The following is a 25,287-nucleotide window of genomic DNA, read 5'->3' as shown; positions in this document are numbered from 1 at the left end:
CTGGCTTCAAAAACTTTTACCAGAACTTACTCCACAATTGAAGTAAAGGGGAAAAAAATATACATGCATCATCATTATAGACCATAATGCCTTTCAGCATTCAGTCTGCAAGCCTCTGGGAACTTGCTAAACGTCGCCACAATCCTCTATTTGCAACTAGTGTTGTGGCCTCATTTAGTTCTATACCTCTTATCTTTAAACCATTAGAAACTGAGTCTAACCATCATCATCTTGGTCTCCCTCTACTTCTCTTACCCTCCATAACAGAGTCCATTATTCTCCTAAGTAATATATCCTCCTCCATTCACCTCATTTGACCCACCATTGAAGCTAGTTTATGCGCACAGCTTCATCCATCGAGTTCATTCCTAACTTAGCCTTTGTCTCCTCATTCTGAGTACCCTCCTGCCATTGTTCCCACCTGTTTGTAACAGCAAATCACCCTTGCTACTTTCATGTCTGTTACTTCTAACTTATGAATAAGATATCCTGAGTCCACCCAGCATCCCCGCATCTCTGTCGGTGCGACGTAAAGCTACTAGCAAAAAAAAAAAAGAAAAAAAGAGAGACCACCCAGCTTTCGCTCCCATAAAGCAAAGTTAGTCTGAAAACAGACTGATATAAAGATAGTTTCGTCTGGGAACTGACTACCTTCTTACAGAATACTGTTGATCACAACTGCAAGATCACTACATCAGCTTTACTGCACCCTGATTCAATCTCACTTACTATATTACCATCCTGGGTGAATACACATCCTAAATACTTGAAATGATCTGGCTGTTCCAGCTTTGTATTACCAATCTGGCATTCAGTTCTCTTAGATTTCTTACCTACTGACATCAATTTAGTCTTCGAAAGGCTAATTTTCAAACCATATTCATTGCACTTATTTTCAAGATACTGTTGTCTGATCGCACCCTCCCTTCCAAGATGCCAGTGATTGCAGGCTTTTGGCACAATCTGCCATTAAGACCAAGTCATCAGCATAGGCCAGACTGATTTTAATAATCTACCTTTAATCCCATAGTCCCCCAGTATGGCAAACATCTTTTTCATCGGTACCCTGTCATGTGCTTTCTCCAGATCTACAAATATAAACATAACTGTCTCTTCCTCAAATAGCATTATTCAATTACCTGTCGCATACTAAAAGTCTGATCCTGTGGTCTGTGGTCTGATCGCAGCCTCCCTTCCAAGATGCCAGTGACTGCAGCATAGGCCAGATTGCTTACTACATTTCCACCTACCCGAATCCTTCCCTGCCACTTTATATCTTTCAGCAGAAGATCCATGTAAACTACAAACAACAAGGGTGAAAGATTACAGCCTTCTCCAACCCCTGTAAGTACCTTGAACCAAGAACTCATACTACCATCAATTCTCACTGCAGCCTAATTGTCAACGTAAATGCCTTTGATTGATTTTAATAATCTACCATTAATCTCATAGTTCCCTAGTATGGCAAACCTTTTTTCTCCTCAGTATCCTGTCATATGCTTTCTCTATATATCTATGAAACATAAACATAACTGTCTGTTCCTCTCATAGTGTTTTTCAATTACCTGGCACATACTAAACGTCTGACCCTCTGTGGTCTGAAACAACACTGGTTTTCATCCAACTTCCTCTCAAGCACTGATCACACCCTCCTGCTCAAGATGCCAGTGAATACTTTGCCTGGTATACTAATCAATGAGATACCTCGATAGTTGTTGCAATCCTTCCTGTTCTGTTGCTTATAGATAGGTGCAATTACTGCTTTTGTCCAATCTGAACGTACCTTACCAACACACCATGCTAATCTTACTACTCTACAAAGCCATATCTTCCCTGCTTTTCCACTATACTTCACCATTTCAGGTCTAATTTTGTCTACTCCTGTTGCTTTATGACAATGAAGTTTATTTACCATCTTTCCCACTTCCTCAAGCGTAATTTAACCAATATCATTTTCCTCCTCCCCATGAGCTTGGTTGTTTGCAACACCACCAGGAAGATTTCCTTTTACGTTGAGATAATTTTCAAAATATTCCCTTCACCTGTCTAGCAATTCCCTGGGATCTATTATGAGTTCACCTGAATTACCCAAAACACTGTTCATTTCCCTTTTCGCTCCCTTCCTAAGATTCTTCATTACTGTCCAGAAAGGTTTCCCTGCTGCTTGACCTAGCCTTTCCAGGTTATTACCTAAATCTTCCCATGACTTCTTTTTGAATTCCACAACTAGTTGTTTCTCTCTGTTTTTTTTTTTTTCATCTATGTACAATTCCCTGTCTGCATCAGCCCTTGTTTGAAGCTATTTCTGACGAGCCTTTTTTTTAATGTTTACAAGCTGCTCTCACTTCATCATTCCAACAGGATGTTCAATTTTTCCCATCTTTACACACAGTTGTTCTTAGGCAGTCCCTTGTTGTTTCTACTACAGCATTCCTGTATATTCCCTTACTATATCCTGAACCTGCTTAAAGTCTACTGTTCGGAACTTCTCATTTATCATATCCATGTACTTCTAATTTCCTCGTCCTGGAGATTTTCTACCCGTATTCGTTTGCAGACAGATTTCACTTTCTCTATCCTAGGTGTAGAGATACTTAGTACACTACAGATTAGATAGTGGTCTGTATCATCAAAAAATCCCTGGAAAACCCATACATTCCTAACAGATTTCCTGATTTTGAAGTCGGTTAAGACATAGTCTATTATGGATTTGGTTCTCCTACCCTCCTATGTATAGCGGTGAATAGCCTTATGCTTGAGGAATGTATTCGTAACTGCTAAAACTATGCTAGCACAGAAGTCCAGCAAACGCTTCTCATTCCTATTAACTTCCATATCCTCCCCACATTTACCAAACACTCTTTCGTATCCTTTACTTCTATTTCCAAATCTTGCATTGAAATTGCCCATTAGCACTATCTTATCCTTGCTGTTGATCCTGACTGCGATGTCACTCAATGCATCATAAAATTCGTCAACTTCATTGTTATCTGCACCCTCACATGGTGAATACACTGAAGCAATTCTCGTCCTAATTCCTAAACTGCCAAATCTACCCACATCATTTGCTCATTTACGTGCCTAATAGAAACTATGTTGCATGCAGTAGTATTACTCATGAGAAGCACTATTCCACACTCTGCCTTTCTCTTTTTAACACCCGTCAAGTACACTTTATAATCTCCTATCTCATCCTCGTTATCTGCCCTTACCCGAATATCACATACTCCTAGCACATCCAGATGCATCCTCTTTGCTGACTCAGCCAGTTCTACTTTCCTTCATCCAAAAGCTGCATTAATATTGATAGCTCCCCATCGAATTCCATTTCATTCGCCAAGTTGTTTCCAAGGAGTCCCTCGCCTGTCAAATGGGAGTGGGACTCCGTTATTTCCATAGGCCCAAGGCTTGCTTAAAATGATCTGAGCTTGGTAAATTTTTGAAGCAGGTTGCTACCCTACTTACACATAGTCCAAGTAAGGATCTCTCATCTAACGGGTTAGGGACCACTGTAGATTATATAGTCATAGCCGCCTGAGCACAAGGAGGGCCATGACTCAGGTTATGTCCAGAATTCTCACTGGTGTTCCATGACAACTGGCATCCCGACTCTCAGATCCACTTACTAGGCCACTCAGCCATTGCCCATGGTTTACAAACTAGGACATGACTACCGTAACCTACACCAATAATAATAATAATAATAATAATAATAATAATAATAATAATAATAATAATAATAATAATAATAATAATAATAATAATAATAATAATGTTTGTCCAACCCTTGTCCCGTTTCCCTACGGGGTCGGGTATGAGGTGAGATGAATTTGTCGTGGCGGTTTTTTATGACCGGATGCCCTTCCTGACGTCAACCTCATCAGAGGAGTTAATGAGAGATGAAATGAATGACGTGATATATGATAGTAGGGAGAGGGTGAAACCCGGTGCCGGCACATAGCCTACTCCTGTCGAATAGCACCAAGGGGTCTGCTCAAGGCTTAACGTCCCCATCCGACGGACGAATCACCATCAACAGCGTCATATGCCCTCACTCCATATGAGCACTGCGGAGAGGTTTGGAATTTAATCCAGGCTTTTGGCACGCAATCTAGTGATTAGAAATTGTATACCACCACCTCCCCTACCCTGCCGGCCAACATTCTGATGGTGAAAATTTTTTCGACCAACGGGACTCGAACCGGCTAACCTCGGTGTTAGACCATTTTTAGACTTCAGCGCCTTAACGATCATGGCCACCAGGTGGGCTAATAATAATAATAATAATAATAATAATAATAATAATAATAATAATAATAATAATGTTACACTCACTGACTCACTCACTCTGTAGGCTTCTGAGGGACGTGAAGTTCCAGTGCTGATCTCACAATCCTTTTCCATCCTTTTCAATCTTGAGCCTGCTCTTCCCAATAATATTATTTCCAATAATTCCCAATAATTAACAACAACAATAATAATAATAATAATAATAATAATAATAATAATAATAATAATAATAATAATACAAAATTACCACTGATCTGCATTAAAGGCTGTTGCCCAGGCCGCAGTTTCCCTATCAAGTAAATAAATAAATGAGTGAATGAATGAATGAATGAATGAATGAATGAATGAATGAATGAATACATACATAAATAAATAAATAAATAAATACATAAATAAATAAATAAATAAATAAAAGGGGGTTACTGTAGTCATGTGCTAGTTCATGAACCAAGGGCAACAGCTGAGTGGCCTAGTAAGCGGTCTCGAGTGTTACGATACCAGATGCTATTGATTGGGATGGGGGATCTCTGACATATTCTGAGTCATGGCCATCCTTGTGCTCAGGTTTCTAGGATTATGCATTCCACCACTGGTCCTTATCCCTTTAGAGGAGAGATCCTCACTGGGTCTATGTTTAAGTAAGGATAGCATCCTGCATCACAGCATTCTCAGAACATTTTAAGCAAACCTAGGACCTATGGGAATAATGGGAGTAATGGAGTCCCACTCCCATTTGACAGACGAGGGACTCCTTGGAAGCAACTTGGCAAATGAAATGGAATTTGATGAGTAGCTATCAATATTAATAGGCCGTATTGAAGAAAGAATGTAGAACTGGCTGAGTCAGCAAAGAGGATGCATCTGGATATGTTAAGAGTTAATGATACTCGGGTATGAGGAGATAACGAGGAAGAGATAGGAGATTGTAAAGTGTACTTAACAGGTGTTAGAAAGGGAAGGGCAGAGTGTAGGATAGGACTATTCATCAGGAATACTATTGCACGCAACATAGTTTCTGTTAGGCATGTAAATGTGCGAATGATGTGGGTAGATTTGGCAGTTGGAGGAATTAAGACGAGAATTCTCTCAGTGTATTCACTATGTAAGGGTGTAGTTGGGGATGAAGTTAAAAGAATTTGTGAAGCATTGAGTGACATCATAGTCAGGGTCAACAGCAAGGACAGGATAGTGCTACTGGGTGTTTTCAACGAGAGACTAAGAATCAAAGAATTGTTTAATCACCTAATCGATACCTTTATTTGCCTTTGGCAATTTTATAAAATCATTTGTAGCACATGTTTTGTCTGCACATCACAACATTGAGTTGCAAGAGCATTTTAAATTTGACAATAAGGAATCCACCTGAAGTAACAAGATTGTAACAAGCTAACCAGTGCATTTTCAGATTTGCTTTCAAGCAGAAGCATGAAAGAGACTTAAAAAGACTTTTTATCTGTTTAATTGGAAGCTGAGCAAAAGTTTTAATAGTATTTCTCTCCTCCAAACCCCCAATGAGAACAATATATTGTGTATACTTTCATCCGTTTGTACCTAAGAATAAGTAAATGTAGCTAATGATGTCTGCGAAGCAGACGAAACATGTACTACAAATGACGTTATAAAATTGCCAAGACAATTAAGGGTATTGATTAACTGGTTAAACAATTCTTTGATCCTTATATTGTCATATCAATATGGACATGAAGTGGATTGTTTATAATTCAATGCGATAGTCGGATATAGAACTGAAGGATACGAAAAGATGATTGGTAAGTGCAAGGATGATATGGAAAATAATAGGAATGGGAAATGTTTACTGTGCTAGTATGGAATTAACAGTTACAAATATGTTTTTCAAGCATAGGGCTATTGACCATTACACATGGGAGGGTAGGAGCACCAGATCCATATCATAACTGACTCTGAAATCATGAAATCTGGTAGGAATGTGCAGGTTTTCCAGGGATTTTTCAATGATACAGACAACTGTCTGATGCATAGTGAACTAAATATCTTTTGGCCTTGGATAGAGAAAGCGAAATCCAACTGCAAAAGTATAAGGGTGGAAAATGTCTAGGATGATGAAATTAGACAGAAGTATATCGACAGAATTCCAGTATATTCAAGGTATAGAAACAGAATTGATCACATATAGGGATGCTGTAGTAGGAGCTGCAAGGGAATGCCTAGGAACAACTGTGTGTAAAGATGAGGAAAAGCAAACATTTTGGTGGGATGATACACTGAGAGCAGCTTGTAAACATAAAATGAAGGCATATCAGAAATGGATTGAAACAAGGACTGATGCAGGCAGGGAATTGTATGTAGATGAAGGAAACAGAGTGAAACAAATATGTAGGTCGAGTCATAAGTCATGGCAACTATTTTTTTTTCTCGTGAACAGGAGACAACATGGAAAATCTACACCATCAAGTGTCGTAAAGGTGTTAATTATTTCCATAACCATATGAAGAGATTTGTAACCTTTATTCACTGTCCCACTGTCGGCAGCCCTGAAGATGGTTTTCCATGGTTTCCCATTTTCACACCAGGCAAATGATGGGGCTGCACCTTAATTAAGGCCATGGCTGCTTCCTTCCCATTCCTAGGCCTTTCCTGTCCCATCATTGCCATAAGACCCATCTGTGTCAGTGTGACGTAAAGCAAACAGAAAAAAAAGCATGGCCTGGCTTTGAACCTCAACACTTTGGCTCTGTTATGCTCTCAAGGAGCAGGTTCTAGAACTTTCAATTATAATGATTGGTGTATAAGAACATGCTAAGCAAGAAAATAATATCATATGGTTTCCGGAGAGACCTAGTACAAGTCTTTTGAGTTGACATCCATGAGAGACCAGAATGCCTGTGAGGGTAGGGCCCTACTAGAGAATGAAATCTAATGTTGAGGACTTCACAAGCACTCAGGCCCCCAGCCGGAGGAATTCACCAATAAAATTTAAAATCTCCGACTCAGCCAGAAATCGAACCCAGGATCCCTTGGGTCAAAGGCCAGCATGTTAATCAGTTAGTCACAAAATGTAAATATTTGCTACAGTATTATTCTGGTTCAGAATTATTTCTTATAATTCTCAATGAGCAGATGCAATTTCAATCACACGCACATATGACCATATTTTATAAAGTTGCTTTTCTAACTGCAATGTTGCTAATGGATGGAAAACATCAAGTATCCATATTTTGGTAGTCAGTTACTGCAGTCGAAAGCACTCCATTGAATTAATTGATTCACTATTATGAGATGGTAGTATATATAATTTATATTTCGTGTGGTTATTTCTAGCCGGGTGCAGCCCTGGTAAGGCAGATCCTCCGGTGAGGGTGGGTGACATCTGCCATGTGTAGGTAACTGCATGTTATTGTGGTGGAGAATAGTGTTATGTGTGGTGTGTGAGTTGCAGGGATGTTGGGGACAGCCGAAACACCCAGTCTGTGAGCCTAGGAATTAACCATTTAAGGTTAAAATCTCTGACCCGGTCAGGAATTGAACCCGAGACCCCTGTGATCAAAGGCTAGCACGCAAACCATTTAGCCATGGAGCCAGACATGAGATGGTATTGATGCTGGGACATTTCCTTACAATTGTTATCATCACTAAATAATGGATGTAAACATTATAGGTTCTTATGTTTGATGTTTTGTTTTCATCAGCTCCTCAATAACTTCTTGAATTTCTGGTTAACAATCTAAAGCAGGAGTCTTCAAATGGCAGACTCTGGTCCATATCTGGACCTCGAAGCTTTATTTTCTGGACCTGAACAGTTTATACGATGTCAATAGTAAGAAAGAAGGAAAAAAATACAATTAAAAACAATAAAAAATCTTAGAAAAAGTAATGTACAACCTGTATGTCAGCCAGCCTAAAAAAAAAACCAAAGTATTTGCTCCACAAATGGCAGTACCGAAAAATGAAGATAGTGTATGAGAGCAAACATGTTTATTATTTGTTCTACAGATGGCAGAGTGTTTATTTTGATTTTTCTCTAGTGTGCAGCCTATCCATACCTCAGTTAGTAGCAAGATTCTTCAACACTACCACTTTTTAGTTACCTGTTACTTGTTCTGACAGGAATTTAAAAAATAACATATTGTTTATGCATCAGTGTAAGTTTCCAATTATTTTAGTGAACTTCCCAGTCACGAGTGACTACAAGAGACGTAAAGTGAACTCTGAAAATCTCATGTTCAAACCTGAATGGAAACTTCAATTTTTTATCACTTCGTATGCACAGATGCAAAACTGACATGTTTAATACTGAATTGGACAGTTGCTCTGCTTAAGAGTGGAAATTTCATTTCAGCAGTAAGCATTTCAGTTATGACCAACAATTTCCGCTTCACAGTGATGCAAGAAGCCACATGGTTGAAGGTTGCTCTTTTTTTTTTTTTTTTTACAAGTTGCTTTACGTTGCACCGAAACACACATAGGTTTTATGGTGACGATGGGATAAGGAAAGGTTAGGGGTGGGACGGAAGACACCATGGTCTTAATTAAGGTACAGCCTGGTGCAAAAATGGGAAACCACAAGAAACCATCTTCAGGGCTGTCAACAGTGGGGTTCGAACCCACTATCACCCAAATGCAACATGACATCTACGTGACCCAAACCGCGTAGCCACATGCTTGGTAAAGTTGAAGTTGAAAACTTCATTAGAGGCCAGTCATGAATGCATGAGACGAGTTACCACAAAACAGAAGAAGGCAACACAAAGCAAGAGTAAAGCCATCTCTGTACAGGCCAAGAAGGCCCTGGAAGGGGTAGAAGGTAAAGCCTTCCACTATCCATAACCTCGGCACTTGGTCGGGTAGAGTGGTTAGCTCTATGTCTGGCTGCTTTGCCCCCCCTTGAATTAGCCTGGTACTGATTTTTTGGTGTAGGCTGAGTGAACCTCAGGGTCATGTGCTCCTCCGAAAATGGAAATATTTCTTCAATTTTTTGACTTCCGGATGGGGAATCAAAACCACATTCTTCCGGGTGAACCAAGCACAATAATGCAACACAGGAGTCTTTAAAGTATCCTGAAATTTAGGTAGGGAAAAAAATTCATTCATCAACTCAGAAACTGTGAGCACCTTATTTCCAAGTGGTGCGAAAGTTATTCAAGTTGTGAAGAATGTACAGCTGTCTGCTGCTACAAATGTGTGCTGTGTAGAATTATTATCAATGGATGTTTGTACTAAACTCAAGCAAGAAACAAGTGATGCTTCTGGTGTACTCTGTGGCTCTGAACGAATCTCCATATAGGACTGACTGAGCTAAGGTGTGGAATATATTCGTTTCTTTAATGGCGTTTAATTTGTGGAACAATTACTTGGCTACATGAGGGCTATTGAATGCAGTCATGCAGAAGACAAATCAGACACTATGTGCCATTATATCCAAGTATAATATGCAATGGGAAAATCTATTATCGGTGGCAACAGATTGTACTCATAGCATGGTGGGGGATGAGAGTGACCTGGTACATTGTATTTAAGATCAAAATAGTAATGTTGTGTTTTGCCACTGCATAATTCACCAAACCACACTGTGTAGTAAGTCGTCTCATGAGTTGTCTGACGTTATGAGTGCTGTCACTCGTATGGTTACTTTTATATGTGAGTGACAAATGTTTGAGAACCTATCTTGAGGAACTTGGTGCTGTGTACACAGATCTTTTGGTACATGGCTATGTTCATTGACTAAGCAAAGGAAAAATGCATTTCATATTCCTTGAGCTGAAAAATGAAATCAGAAGTTTTCTCAGTGGGTGTGATGTTAAAGAGAATAACATTTAATTCATCAACTTCCTTGAAAATAAAGAAACAATCCAGCAGATCGCTTTCTTGAGTGACATATTTTACCGCTAATGCAATCTTACTACTATTTTACAGGGACCTGGAAAAATTCGTACAAGAATTGCATGATGCTGTACAATTCTTTTGAGCTAACTTAAATCTCTTTATTCTTGACCTGAAGATTTGTTGCAATAATTGTCATATTTTTTGTATCAGCTGAAGAGAGAATTTGATGAACAACTCATGCAGTTCAACAAATTGGGAGACATTTCTCAGGATGTAATGAAGCACTTCTCCATCGGTCCTCCAGGAAAATGGTGTACCAAAGCAACCAAATTGTGCAATTTTGACAGGGCAGAACTAAAATTGGAAATGTTACAGCTGCAGATGACAGAAGAAAGGGTAGAGAAAGCTGGTATGTCATTTTGGCTCTCTCTTGATATAAATTCATACCCTAAATTGCACAAGTTTTTGAAATGTGTGCTGACATTGTTGGTGTGGATGTGTGGATGTATGATTTCCAACTTGAATTTTGTGGGAAACATTCTCAGATCCAGAGGGACTGCTTAACTATTGCTATAACTTTCATACACTCCAGACTTTGAAAAGATTTGGTGCCATTTTTCTCACTGATGAGGTTGGGTATGTGAATTGTATATTTCACACATGCAGATTGTCACTGAATTTCAAATATTACTGATCACAAATTTTGTTTTTTTCTGAATGTATAGTATGTAAACGCCTTCTCTTTTTGAAATTAAAAAAAATGCATGGAAGTATAGTGCTAATTTATACTAATACACACTATATTTACTTATTTTCAGTAATTATTATATGGAGTAGCCGGTCACTGTAAACAAGACCAGCATATATCTTACTCAACCACATATTTGGACCCCAGAGCCCCGTTTAGCACAATATTACCATCAATTATAAGACCAGGAAAAAATAACTGATGACCCCCATCTAAGGAGTCACTTCATTTAGCAATAACTAGCGGATATGCTATACCTTTGTAAGCGAAATGAATAATTTGCATTTACCTGTAACCTTAAGTTTAAAAAGTTTATCTCCAGTTTTCACAGTTGCACCATCTTCCACAAAACATTCTTCAACAATTCCAGCTGATGGTGAGGTCACAGGAACTGATGTCTGAAATTAAATCAGTAATATGAAATGTTTTATTCCTGGTGTGAAAGCTACAGTACTGCAATAACTCAGTCAACAAAGGGCACTTCAAAAATTCCTTTCTGTACACAACATTTACTGTGATGCTGAAGGTCTGTGATCATTGTAGACTCGCAAAATAAAGTATCACTAATTTCCCATTGTTCTATAAAATAGTCCAATTGTCAAAATGATACAATAATTCTTCAATAAATTTCTTAACTTTTTAAACTACTTCCCCATCTGGATTTATGGGTGGGGACTACAAGATAGTGGGTTAACACCATCAGAAAGGTAAATGCTGACATTCTATGCATTGGAGCGTGGAATGTCAGAAGTCTGAATTGTTGTGGTAGGTGAAACAATCCCAGGAGGGAAATGGATAGGTTGAAGTTAGACATAATTGGCATATGTGAGATAAGTTGGCAGGGAGATAAATGATTTCTGGTCAGTGGACTTAAAGGTTATTAATACAAAATTGACTGGGGACAAACAGGAGTGAGATAATCACGGATGAGAAAACAGGAAAATGAGTAAGCTGCTAAGACCAACTCAGTGAGAATTATAAGTGTCAGGATAGACATCAAACCACTGCTTACCACAGTAGTACATGCTTATCAGCAATACAGAGGAGAAAATTGAGGAAATGTATGGTAAGATAAAATATGCCATATATAATATATGGAGAGAGAAGACAATTAGTTTTTTTTTTACCATTTGCTTTATGTCACACCAACACAGATAGGTGTTATGACAACGATGGGATAGGAAAGAACTAGAAGTAGGAGTGAAATGTCTGTTGCTTGACTAAGATACAGCCCCAGCATTTGCCAGATGTGAAAATGGGAAACCACAGAAATCTTTATTTTGATGGAAGATGCAAGTATATGAGAGAAAAGAGAGGACAATGTTATAGGAAAGCATGGACTGAAGAAAGGGAATGATAGAAGAATGAGTAAGAATTCTGCACCAATCATAATCTAATCCTTGCAAATACTTAGTTCTAGAAACATAAAAGATGTCTGTACCCGTGGAAGACAATGGAAGATACCAAGTAGAATATATACTGGTGAGACAGAGTTTTAAAAATCAGGTACTTGGCTGTCAAACATTTCGCAGGAGTGGATATAGGTTCAGACCACAATTGAAGTGTAAGCTAAAATTGAAGAAATTGAAGAAAGGGGAAAAAATAAGACAGGAGATGGGAGATAGATAAATTGATAAACATAGGAGCATAGCGTATCGAAGAGGAAGTGCGACATCTTCTCCGTTCGTCCGTAAGAGAGCTCAAGAGGTTGGTGGGAAACCCACTTGGTGGCAGCACAGGCGATTGTGATGTCAACAGAGACCCTTATCCGTTAGCCCGCGTTATATTTGCCTTCAGTTGTAGTAATATTTATTGCTCATTAATGTTGCTGTCAGAGATGTTTTGACAGTTTGCATTATTAGTGTATTCACAATTGAGTGGTGTGAGAAGTGTTATGTTTTAAATACCTTGGTCTTTATCGCTATTGTGCTATAAGGCAACGTATATCAGTGCGGGTGGAAACTACCATATCGTGCCCTCGTGTTTTGTACCCGGCTGCAGATCTGGATATGACTGATCATCTTCAGGTAGGCATTTCTTTAGGCCCCCTAAAGAGAGTGGTGTTTTACTGAAATGGGAGAAGGCTATCCATAGAAAGTACCGAAAATTAACTCATAACTGTTTCGTGTGTGACATTAATTTTTGTGATGACTTTCTAGTAAAAGTAGACTCGTTTAAGGTGAATGGTGAAAGAGTAGAGATACCAAGACAGTGCTGGAAATTAAAACAGAAGCATTTCTTCATATATTTCCTAATCTACCCAAGTATATTCCTAAGGCAGTTAAGAAACGCAACTCCCCCACGAATAGGCTATCCACACAAAGAGATTTCTCTAATAAAAGCCCTGAACAAATCATAAATATCAGCGATAGTGATCAACCTGTATGCTCAGTAGTTAGCCTCTAATGTCGCAGAAGCCAGAAAAACAATTGTGCTCTTAAAGAGGAGATTGAAGAATCAGAAATGTAATTTCATTAGAATGCAGAATCAACTCAATGTCGCTAAAGCTAAGATACATTAGATTGTAAAAGACATTTCTGGTATTAAATCAAAGAGAAATTTCACTCATTTAAAACAATTTGGTTCTCTCAGCAAAAAACAGAAAAGTTATAGTCGATACAATGTTAAAGAAATGTCAAGCAAAATGTAAAAAAAGGAATGAGATACAGTCATGAAGTTCTTCTTGATGCACTTCTTTTAAAAATAAAGTCTCCCAAGAGTTATTGGCACTGTTTAAATCATGACTTGCTGCCTTTGCCTTCTGAATCCCACTTGATTAATTTGGTGAAAGGCCTAAAATGTCCGTACGGCATAAATGAGCATGCTACGCTGCCATAGCAGATTTTTTAAATGGAAAGGAGGAACATGAACACTTAGGGATGTTGATATTTGACGAGGTAAAGTTACCAGAAGATATTCGCTTTGACTCGGAATCGTTGCAAGTGAATGCTTTTGTTGATTTGGGGAAATTTACTGAAGATAAATGCAAGGGTCAGTTGGCAAATCATGCTCTAGTTTTTATGTTTGTTCCTTTTCTATATAACTGGATACAACAATATCAATATCAATAGCAATATATGCCAGCCTGAACGCCACCCCTGGTGATATAATTGCACACATTTTCATTCAAGTCATCATACAATTAGAGCAAGTAGGTGTCTGAATCATTGGTTTCACATCAGATGGTAGCCAGTCGAATACAAAGTTGTGGAAATGCTTAGGAATATCTGGTAACATAAAGAATCTGAAGTGTTATATTTCCAATCCAGCTGACTCCAACAGAAAATTATGAGCATTTTCAGATGTGCCACATATATTTAAATGTGTATGAAATCATTTTCATGACAAAGGGCAGGTTAATTATAATGGCAATATTCTTAATTATTCATTTAACAGGAAAGTTTACGAATGTGACTTGTCTCCTGAATTTTCCGGACTGAAAGTTTGCTACAAACTAACCTCTGTCCACTTGGATCCTGATTCGTTTCAGCGAATGAATGTAAGACTGGAATTTTAACTATTCAGTAGATTAGTCACTAATGGTATATCATTCTATCGGGTATTAAAACACAGGGTTTAGAAGACAGTAAACAAATGGGAATTTTCACAAGAATCTACTTGAAAACTAAAGAAACACACATTTCTTTGGGTGGGGTGAAACCAACTTAACGGGCAGGGGTAGAGTGAAAAAGAAGTTGAATTCTTTTCATGAGGATACTTATATCTCATATACTGAAGATGCTGCAGACATGAAAATTTGTATTTGGAATTTTCCTTCAAAGTAAAGAAACAGGTAATCTTTTGTCTTTGGAAAATCCACTTAAGGGAGGGTGAATGAATTGAAAAATTAGTTGAATTCTTTGTATGAGGATACTTATATCTCAAAAACTAAAGATGTTAAAGACGTGTAATTTGGTATTTGAAATTTCCTTTAAAAATAAAGAAACATACACTTCTGGGGAGGAGGAAATCAACTTCACATGTAGGAACGGGGTGCGGGTGAATTGAATTAATATTATGAGGATACATATATCTCAAAAACTGAAGATGTTACAGACCTGTAAATTAGTACGAGGGCAGATCAGATCTTAATAAAAATTCAACTGTGGAAGTCAAAAGTTGAAAAAAAGTGATCTTGAAATGTTTCTTCTCACAACTGATACAAACATCTGTTCCACTCTGATTTTAGAACATCTTTCAGTTTTGGAGAATAAACTACAAGAATATTTTCCTTCCCTCAATGTGAATAAATGCGACTGGGTTTCTCGGATGATGTTATTCTACCCTATATAGAGTAATAAATAAGTTACAAGATTGTGAGCAACTGCAAAATGACCTCGATAATGTTGTGAGATGGACAGAAGGCAATGGTGTGATGATAAACAGGGTTAAAAGTCAGGTTGTGAGTTTCACAAATAGGAAAAGTCCTCTCAGTTTTAATTACTGCATTGACAGGGTGAAAGTTCCTTATAGGGATCATTGTGAGTACAAGGAAAGATCTTCATTGGTGTACTCACATAAATGGAATTGTAAATAAAGCGTACAGATCTCTGCATATGGTTATGTGGGTATTTAGGGGTTGCAGTAAGGATGTAAAGGAGAGGGCATATAATTCTCTGGTAAAACCCTAAATAGAGTATGGTTCCAGTGTATGTGACCCTCACCAGGATTATGTGTTTCAAGAACTGGAAAAAATCCAAAGAAAAGTAGCTCAATTTGTTCTGTGTGATTTCCGACAAAAGAGTAGCATTACAAATATATTGCAGAGTTTGGGCTAGGAAGACTTGGGAGAAAGGAGACGAGCTACTCGACTATGCACTAGCCATGCGTCTTGATAGGTGTGCTATTTACCAACTGATGAGCTCATCTTAGCACACTTGGGTGAAATGTTGGCAACCAGGAATGTGTTAGCTGGTAAATTTATAATGTCCAATAACGCACCAACTATATTGGTATAATAAGTGGTATATTCCGAGCTATCAGTGGAGAGATGGCGTGGAATGACATGAGTAGACGACTTTTTATATATTTTTTTTGCTTTACGTCGCACCGACACAGATAGGTCTTATGGTGATGATGGAATTAGGAAAGACCAAGGAGTGAGAAGGAAGCAGCCATGGTCTGAATTAAGGTACAGACCCAGCATTTGCCTGGTGTGAAAATGGGAAACCACTGAAAACCAACTTCAGGGCTGCCAACAGTGGGATTCGAACCCACTATCTCCCGGATGCAAGCTCACAGCCACGCCCCAACTCACCTGGTTGAATAAGTTTGAGTGGTGTCTTTGAAAGTAGGAAAGATCAAAATATGAAGATAAAGTTGGAATTCAAGAGGACAAATTGGGGCAAATATTCATTTATTGGGAGGGGAGTTACGGATGGAATAACTTACCAAGGGAGATGTTCAATAAATTTCCAATTTCTTTGCAATCATTTAAGAAAAGTCTAAGAAAACAACAGATGGGAAATCTGCCACCTGGGTGACTGCCCTAAATACAGATCAGTAGTGATTGATTGATCGATCGATCGATCGATCGATCGATCCCTTACTATTACTGCTGAGTACACAAGACATTTACCATTAGAAGAGGCAGAAGAATTGGTTGAATTTCAACCTGTTCAAACTTTGAAGCTGAAATTTAGGGAAGAAACACTCTTCAGTTCTGGATTTCAGTGAAAGGAGAGTTCTCAGTGCTAATTTTTTTTTTTTTTTTTGCTAGGGGCTTTACGTCACACCGACACAGATAGGTCTTATGGCGACGAATGCTAAGTGCTATCAATGCATGCCATATCTATATTAATATAGTTTTCAACAACATATCTGTGCAAACAGGGATTTTCAGCACTGATCTGATCTTTCTGTAGACCAAGAATTACGGGTGTGTTTGTCTGCAATTCCTCCCTGCACTGAACAGTTGTGCAAAAGTAAACAAGCCCACATTTCCCACTAAACTGCAACAATAGTGTAATATATTGACAGAGCATCTTACTTTTTGAGTTCTTACTGCATGTAGGCTTACACCATTCTGTAATATTAATAAATAGTTTTACTAAAATATTGAATACACAAGCAAATTTTTTGCAGTATAGTCCAACACCCTTTGAGAATCCCTGATCTAGAAAGTTTAGCTTTGAGTTCAGATACTTTGTCTTTACAAAATTGACCCTCAACTTTGTCATACAAATACACTTATTTGGTGTCATTATGTCACTTTCTGTTATGCTCCTTAACCCCGCATATGGTGAGATATGCAAAATCACTATCAAAAGAAATTTAAATATCTTTTAAAATAAGAATAATATCGCATTGTTCACCTTCCCAATCTTTATCTACAATTGCAAGTTACATGACCCACCACAGGGTACCCTATTATATGGTACAAGATATCACAGCTTGATTCTGACTTTAAATAGCCCCAAATGAATCATCACACATAATCATAATAGTTAGATCCATGAACAATGGGCCAACTCTGAATCTAAAGTGTGGGGTAGTCTCCCAATGACACATACATCTCGATGTTCAGAGATCCCGTAATAAAGGGGATCTCTCTGATGACCACAAACTTTACTGCAGTACATTTGCTGAGTAAAATAAAGAACATGCTTGGGATCATGTCATTTAGCACAGCAAGTAGTTGGGATCATGATAATTTTTAAAATAATTCTTCACTTAGTACAACACCTGACAGGCTAATGATTGTCTTCAGGACATGAGAACCCCAGCATGACTCAAATTATGTAGTGTAACATTTACATGTTGACCACATCTCTATCAGGTTGAAGATTGATGTCACAGACACTCATGATATAAATGGTGATCACATTGATGGTCTCCTCACTGTGATCAAACATTCGCATATCATGCAAAATATTAAGGTGCAGAGGTAAGATTTATTGTCACAAAGAAATTATTGAGTTTGAGCAGGACCTCTCACCACCTACACAATTCCAATCAGTCAGGGTTAGTTTGCTAAAGAAACATACATTGTTTAGTCTGCAAGATTTCATGACTTGATTCTGACTTTATATAGGCCAAAATGAGTCATCACACATGATCAAAATGGCTACAAGTAGATCCATGAACAATGGGCCAACTCTGAGATCTAAAGTGTGGGGTAATCACCCAACGACACATACATCTCGAGTCTGGCAGACTCCATGTTCAACTGTTGAGGGAGAAAATAGAGACCAATGATAGTTAGATACCATATTCAGAATTAAAAAAATAAAAAGTCCTCAGAGCAAATATAAAAAGATCATAAAAGCTGAAACGTACATTGTACTGATCAAAACATATTACACATTTTTACCTGCATTTTACCCCTATTTAAACCTTACACCGTAAGTATAGCAAGCTGTATTCGTCACTGCACCGTACGTCCAACAAGTTTGCTCTTCAGAAGATAGAGGATATATCGCATATGTCAACATTCTTGTGAATCACACAGTGAATCTTCTAATCAGTTTCTTGAAGATATATTTCACTTCTAATTCTGTGCCATTACTCAATCCCAATGTTGTGCATAACAAGCTACCTTAAATTAATTATTTGTTACATATATTCTGCATGACATAAAGCTGAAAATTTGATGACTGCTCCAGAGCCTGCTTACCCCCGCACTTTTATAGCCGCTTGCCCTGGGGCGTGTAAGGGGAAACTAGCACTGGCGCAGCCCAGCCGGGACAAGAGGCTAGAACTGTGAGGCCCCTCTGAAGGAGGTGACCCCACCCATGCTCTTTAATTATTATCAATATTACACAGTAGAGAGTCTACAAGCATCATATACAAATATTACAAAGAGAGAAAAGCCAATTAGACATACAATCAATGTTAGAATATAGCAGCAAAGGTACATACTGAAACTTGTCAGGCAGTTTCTTGCGCTTGCTGGGACTGCGCCGGACCGGTACCCGGAACATTTGGCGTAGTCTCTTGACCGGATGCTGATGGTCGTGGTCCGATAGCTGGGCCAGTGGACTCCGTTGATTCCGAGGGAGTGGAGTCTCCAGAGTCAGAGTTGAAGACAACTCTACTGTGGAGCAGCTGCTGCTGGTGCTGTGGCTGCTCCGCCACCTCTTCCCCAGCGAGCGCCGCGCCCTCTCCTTCTGGTTGGTAAGGGGCGACTGACCGTCCTGGTGGGTTGAGGTTGGAACTGGAATCCGGCTGGGAGTTCTGCAATCTCGTCGCCCGTAGGCTGGTCGAGTTGGATAGCCGAATTCCAGCCCCGCGAGAGTGCGATGTAAAGAAGGTTTGCACTGTTGAAGGCATACCTCTTCTGAGCCGCGTCCAAGTTGTACCAGGCCGAAGGAAGCCATAATGTTGTCGTCACATCGTGGTGGTCGCGGCCCGCCGGCAAGGTGTGCAGCATCCCTTCGAGCGTCGATGCAATCTGATACACTCTGTGGTCCGGGGGCGTTTCCAAGCCCTTGCTGTAATTCGGTGGTCGGAGGCTGCGAAAGGGCAATGGCTGATCGTTGAGATCCTGCTCTCCACCGGTATCGTCGAGCTCTTGTTCCGGTTCTAAAAAATGCTCCGTCAGCATTTGCATATTTTGTGCGAGTTGATTCACCACAACGGTTAGGTCCTGCAATGTCGGCGGATTCTGTTGAGGTTGCTCAGGTAGATTCTGTGGCGGCTGCTGTGGTGGCTGAGCTGCAGGTGGCGGGCCCGCTGGTTGTTGTGCACGTTCGGCGGACATGGTGCGTTTTATGACCAGGGGTGTCACTGTTAGTGGTACGTTGGAGGCTGCACTGCTGGTGCTGGGTTGCTGTTACCTTTCTCCGTTGATCTTGCGAGCCACTTGGTAGGATAATGTCGTTTGCTTAACGTTGCGGCCGTCTGACATCCTCCGATGATCCGGCGGGGTGTGGTGTGGGGTGAGCCCAAGGTTCACACCACTTCTCCAGATGTTAGTTGGGTCTGCCTCCTGTCCCTGCTTGAAGCCGGATTCCAGTTCCAACCTCAACCCACCAGGACGGTCAGTCGCCCCTTACCAACCAGAAGGAGAGGGCGCGGCGCTCGCTGGGGAAGAGGTGGCGGAGCAGCCACAGCACCAGCAGCAGGTGCTCCACAGTAGAGTTGTCTTCAACTCTGACTCTGGAGACTCCACTCCCTCGGAATCAACGGAGCCCACTGCCCCAGCCATTGGACCACGACCATCAGCATCCGGTCAAGAGACTACGCCAAATGTTCTGGGTACCGGTCCGGCGCAGTCCCAGGAAGCGCAAGAAACCGCCTGACAAGTTTCAGTAATGTTCCTTTGCTGCTATATTCTAACATTGATTGTATGTCTAATTGGCTTTTCTCTCTTTGTAATATTTGTATATGATGCTTGTAGACTTTCTACTGTGTAATATTGATAATAATTAAAGAGCATGGGTGGGGTCACCTCCTTCAGAGGGGCCTCACGGTTCTAGCCTCTTGTCCCGGCTGGGCTGCGCCAGTGCTAGTTTCCCCTTACACGCGCCCAGTCCAGTAAGTTTGACATGTGTTGCATGTAAGCTTTGGGAAGACATTCTTTCTCATTATATTAGACATGTTTGTGAAATTAATAACTGGTTCAATAGAAGGCAGTTCGGTTTTAGGAAAGGTTACTCCAATAAAGCTCAACTTGTAGGATTCCAGCAAGATATAGCAGATATCATGGATTCAGGAGGTCAAATGGACTGTATTGCGATTGACCTGTCTAAAGCATTTGATAGGGTGGATCATGGGAGACTACTGGCAAAAATGAGTGCAATTGGACTAGACAAAAGAGTGACTGAATGGGGTGCTATATTTCTAGAAAATAGATCTCAGGGAATAAGAGTAGGCAAAGCTTTATCCAACACTGTAATAATTAAGAGGGGAATTCCTCAGGGCAGTATTATTGGAACTCTATGTTTTCTTATATCCTGACTGACTGACTGACTGACTGACTGACTGACTGACTGACTGACTGACTGACTGACTGACTGATTCATCATCGCCGAGCCAAAACTACTGGACATAAAGAAATGAAATTTTGGGGATATATTCATATTATAATGTAGGTGCTCGCTAAGAGAGGATTTTTGGATATTCCATCCCTAAGGGGGTGAAAAGGGGGGTGAAAGTTTAAAATGAGTGTGTCTATATCACAAAACTTTAAAAGTTTACAGATGTGAAAATTGGTATTTAGAATCTTCTTTAAAAATAAGGAAACACATATTTTTTTGTTTTCAGACAATCCCAATACGAGGGGTGAAAAAGGGTGAAAAAGGGGTTGAATGCCTTTAATCAGGATACCGCTACTTATATCTCAGAAACTGAAGATATCACAGACCTCAATTTTGGTACTTTCAATCGCTGTCAAAAATAAAGAAACACATATTTTTTGTTTTTGGAAAATCCAATTAATGCGAGGGTGAAAGGGGGGTGAATTTTTAAAATGAGTGCATCTATATCTCAAAAGTTTTAAAGTTTAGAGATGTAAAAATTGGTATTTAGAATCTTCATTAAAAATAAAGGAACACGTATTTTTTTGTTTTCGGAAAATCCCAATAGGAGGGTTAAAAGGGGTGAAAAATGGGTTGAATGCCTTTAAAGAGATTACTTATATCTCAGAAACTGAAGATATTACAGACCTCAAAATTGGTACTTTTGATCGCTTTCAAAAATAAAGTAACACATATTTTTTTGTTTTTGGAAAATCCAATTAATGCGAGGGTGAAAAGGGGGGTGAATTTTTAGAATGAGTGCATCTATATCTCAAAAGTTTTAAAGTTTAGAGATGTAAAAATTGGTATTTAGAATCTTCATTATAAATCAAGGAACACGTAGTTTTTGTTTTCGGAAAATCCCAATAGGAGGGGTGAAAAGGGGGTGAAAATTGGGTTGAATGCCTTTAAAAAGAATACATATATCTTAGAAACTGAATATATTACAGACCTGAAAATTGGTATTTGGGATCTACTTTAAAAATAAAGAAACAGGTATTTTTTCGTTTTGGGAAAATCCAAATAATGGGGGGTGAAAAGGGGGATGAAATTTTTAAAATGAGTGTATCTATATCTCCAAACTTTTAAAGTTTATAGATGTAAAATTTGGTATTTAGAATCTCCTTTAAAAATAAAGAAACACCTATGTTTTGTTTTTGGAAAATCCAAATAGGAAGGGTGGAAAAGGGTGAAAAAGAGGTTGAATGCCTTTAATGAGGCTACTTATATTTCAGAACCAGAAGATATTACAGACCTGAAAATTGGTATTTGGGATCTACTTTAAAAATAAAGAAACAGGTATTTTTTCGTTTTTGGAAAATCCAAATAAGGGGGGTGAAAAGGGGGGTGAATTTTTAAAATGAGTGTGTACATCTTAAAACTTTAAACGTTTACGGATGTAAAAATTGGTGTTTAGAATCTCCCTTAAAAATAAAGGAACACGTATTTCTTTGTTTTCTCTAAATCCCAATAGGAGGGGTATAAAAGGGTGAATAATGGGTTGAATGCCTTTAATGAGGATACATATATCTCAAAAACTGAAGATATTACAGAACTGAAAATTTGTAAATGGGATCTCCTTTAAAAATAAAGAAACACGTATATTTTTGCTTTTGGATTATTCAATTAATGGCGGTTAAACAGGAGTGGCAAATTGGGGTGAATTTTTTGAAAGACTATATCTACAGAATATCTGAGAAGCGTAAAATGTTACAGATGTAAAAAGTGGGTATTTGGAATCTCCTGTAAGTGAAAAGAAACACAGGTGATTTGTCTTTGGAAACTCCACTTAAGGGGAACTAAAAAGGGGTGAAATTTTAAAATGAGAATTTCTACAGTATATCTTAAAAAACTTAACATGTTACAGAAGTGAAAAATGGTAATTTTTTAATTCTATTAAAAATAACGAAACGTGTATTTTTAGTTTTCGGAAATACCACTTGGGAAGGGGGGGGGTAAAAGTGACTGAAAATGGTGTTGAATTATTTTAATTAGGCTACTGATATCTCAAAAATGAAGATGTTACACACGTGAAATTTGATTTTTGGAATCTGCTTTAAACGTAAACAAACACGTATTCTCGGAAAATCCAATGAAGGGGGTTTGGGGGGTTGAAGGATTGAAAAATTTAATTGACTTAATTGTATGAGAATACATACATCTAATAAAAACTAAAGTTGTTACAGACGTGAAAATTGGTATTTTGATCTCTTTTAAAAACAAAGAAAAGCGCGTTTTTGGGGGGGGGGGGGGGAATAACTTTTGGGGGGGAGTGAAAAGGAGCTGAATTCCTTTCATGAGGACACATAAATCAAAAACTAAAGAGGTTAGAGTGGTGATAATTGGTATTTAGAAGATCCTTTACTATTAAAGGAACAAGTATTTTTTGCCTTAATATCACTTTGTGAGGGGGGGGGGAATGTGAAAGGAAGTTAAAAAAAAGTGAAGTATTTTTAAGGGGGTACTTATATCTCAAAACTGAAGGTAATAAACGTGAACATTGGTATTTGGAATCTCCTTTGGGGGGTGGGGGTAAATAAACTTAACGGCGGTGGGGTGTAAAAGGCGGCGAGACCAATTGATTTTACTGTTCATAATGTACTTATAAGGAGCCTCCGTTGCTCAGGCGGCAGAGCGCCGGCCTCTCACAGCTAGGTTCCGTGTTTCAAATCCCGGTCACTCCATGTGACATCTGTGCTGGACAAAATGGCGGCGGGACAGGTTTTTCTCCGGATACTCCGGCTTTCCCTGTCATCATTAATTCCAGCAACACTGTCCAATATTTCATTTCATTTGTCACTCATCGATCATTGCCCCAGAGGGGAGCTTCGGCAGCCGGCACAATTCATATTGTCTCCGCTAGATGGGGCTTTATTCATTCCATCCCTGATCCTGTCGAATGATAGGAAACAGGCTGTTGACTTTCGATGTACTTATTCTGATCATAAACCGATCATTTTTAATCTTTCCTGGGTTCTTTTTCAACAGCCATCTTTTCCTTCGGAGAACGTTCTTAGATTAGAGTAGATTCTCCTGGCATATAAATACAAATTTAAACACATGTGAAATAAACGATAGGAATGATATTGACCGTCAAATTGTTCACCTCTATAATAAGGTCAATAATGCACGGAAGTAGGTCATTCGTATCGCCAGAAATCCTGCACACTTGCCTACGCGCGACAATGGTGCTGGCCACATTTTCAACAATGACAATGGCAGCAGATGTAATTTACCGCCAAGTAGCGGTCTTGCATATTGCTGTGGGGTCCAGAACATATAATAATAATAATAATAATAATAATAATAATAATAATAATAATAATAATAATAATAATAATTATAATAATTATAATAATAATAATAATGTTCTGGACCGTTGTCACATGTGCGGACCACGCTGGAAACGGGTCCTGGACGGCTAATGACTAAGAATGCAGTCCGGCCGCGGGTTCAGTAGGCTACCGCCAAGGCACCCAAGACGACATCACGACAGATCCCCTGAAGGATTTGATTCATATTAAAAATGCTTATAGGAAAAGATGGCAAAGATTTAGGGACCCAACTAACTGGGTGGAATACCTGGACCTAGCCCGGAAAGTACGAAATCGTTTGCGGGAAAGAAAGATTGAAAAATGGGAGGAAACTTGCCGTAATCTATTAGAAAATGAGTCAGATCGCGAATTTTGGCGGATTCTCGCAGAAAACTGGTCAGATTGCGAATTTCGGCGGATTATATATCTAAAACAACAAGCATTCAATTATAAATTTCAGTATAATACCGTAGCGAAGCACGGGTATCTTGCTAGTATATATATATAATTGTTTTAGATATATAATGCGCCGAAATTCGCGATCTGACTCGTTTTCTGCGAGAATCCGCCAAAATTCGCGATCTGACTCGTTTTCTAATAGATTACGGTATGTTTCCTCACATTTTTCAATCTTTCTTTCCAGCAATAGATTTCGTACTTCCCGGGCTAGGTCCAGATATTCCACCCCGTCAGTTGGGTCCCTAAATCTTTGCCATCTTTTCCTATAACCGTTTTTAATATGGATCAAATTCTTCAGGAGATCCGGCGTGGTGTCGTCTTAGGTGCCTTGGCGGTACTGAACCCGCGGCCGGACTGCATTCTTAGTCATTACCCGTCCAGGACCCGTTTTCCAGGGGGGTCCGCACATTTGACAACGGTCCAGAACATTATTATTATTATTATTATTATTATTATTATTATTATTATTATTATTATTATTATTATTATTATTAAAAGATGTTCTGAACCCCACAGCAAGCTGCAAGATCGCTACTTGGCGGTAAATTACATCTGCTGCCAGTGTCATTGTTACAATGTGACCAGCACCATCGTAGCGCGTAGGCAAGTGTGCGGGATTTCTGGCGATACCAATGACATACTTCCGTGCATTGTTGACCTTATTATAGAGGTGAACAATTTGACGGTCCATCTCATTCCTATAGTTTATTTCAAA

General features: G+C 39.0%; 1 protein-coding gene across 2 annotated transcripts in view; it reads right to left on the bottom strand.

The window, feature by feature from the left end:
* The window catches only part of LOC136862870 (dihydrolipoyllysine-residue succinyltransferase component of 2-oxoglutarate dehydrogenase complex, mitochondrial), a 230,837-nt gene that overhangs the window by 78,785 nt on the left and 126,765 nt on the right, over positions 1–25,287 (bottom strand). For both annotated transcript variants that reach the window (XM_068225803.1, XM_067139138.2), the window contains one exon: positions 11,130–11,238. In XM_068225803.1, coding sequence (XP_068081904.1) covers positions 11,130–11,238 — 109 coding nt within the window. The remainder of the gene's footprint in view (positions 1–11,129; positions 11,239–25,287) is intronic.

Source organism: Anabrus simplex, chromosome 2, assembly GCF_040414725.1.
Source record: "Anabrus simplex isolate iqAnaSimp1 chromosome 2, ASM4041472v1, whole genome shotgun sequence".
In the NCBI taxonomy this organism is placed as follows: domain Eukaryota; kingdom Metazoa; phylum Arthropoda; class Insecta; order Orthoptera; family Tettigoniidae; genus Anabrus; species Anabrus simplex.
This window is presented reverse-complemented; position numbering and strand designations above follow the sequence as displayed.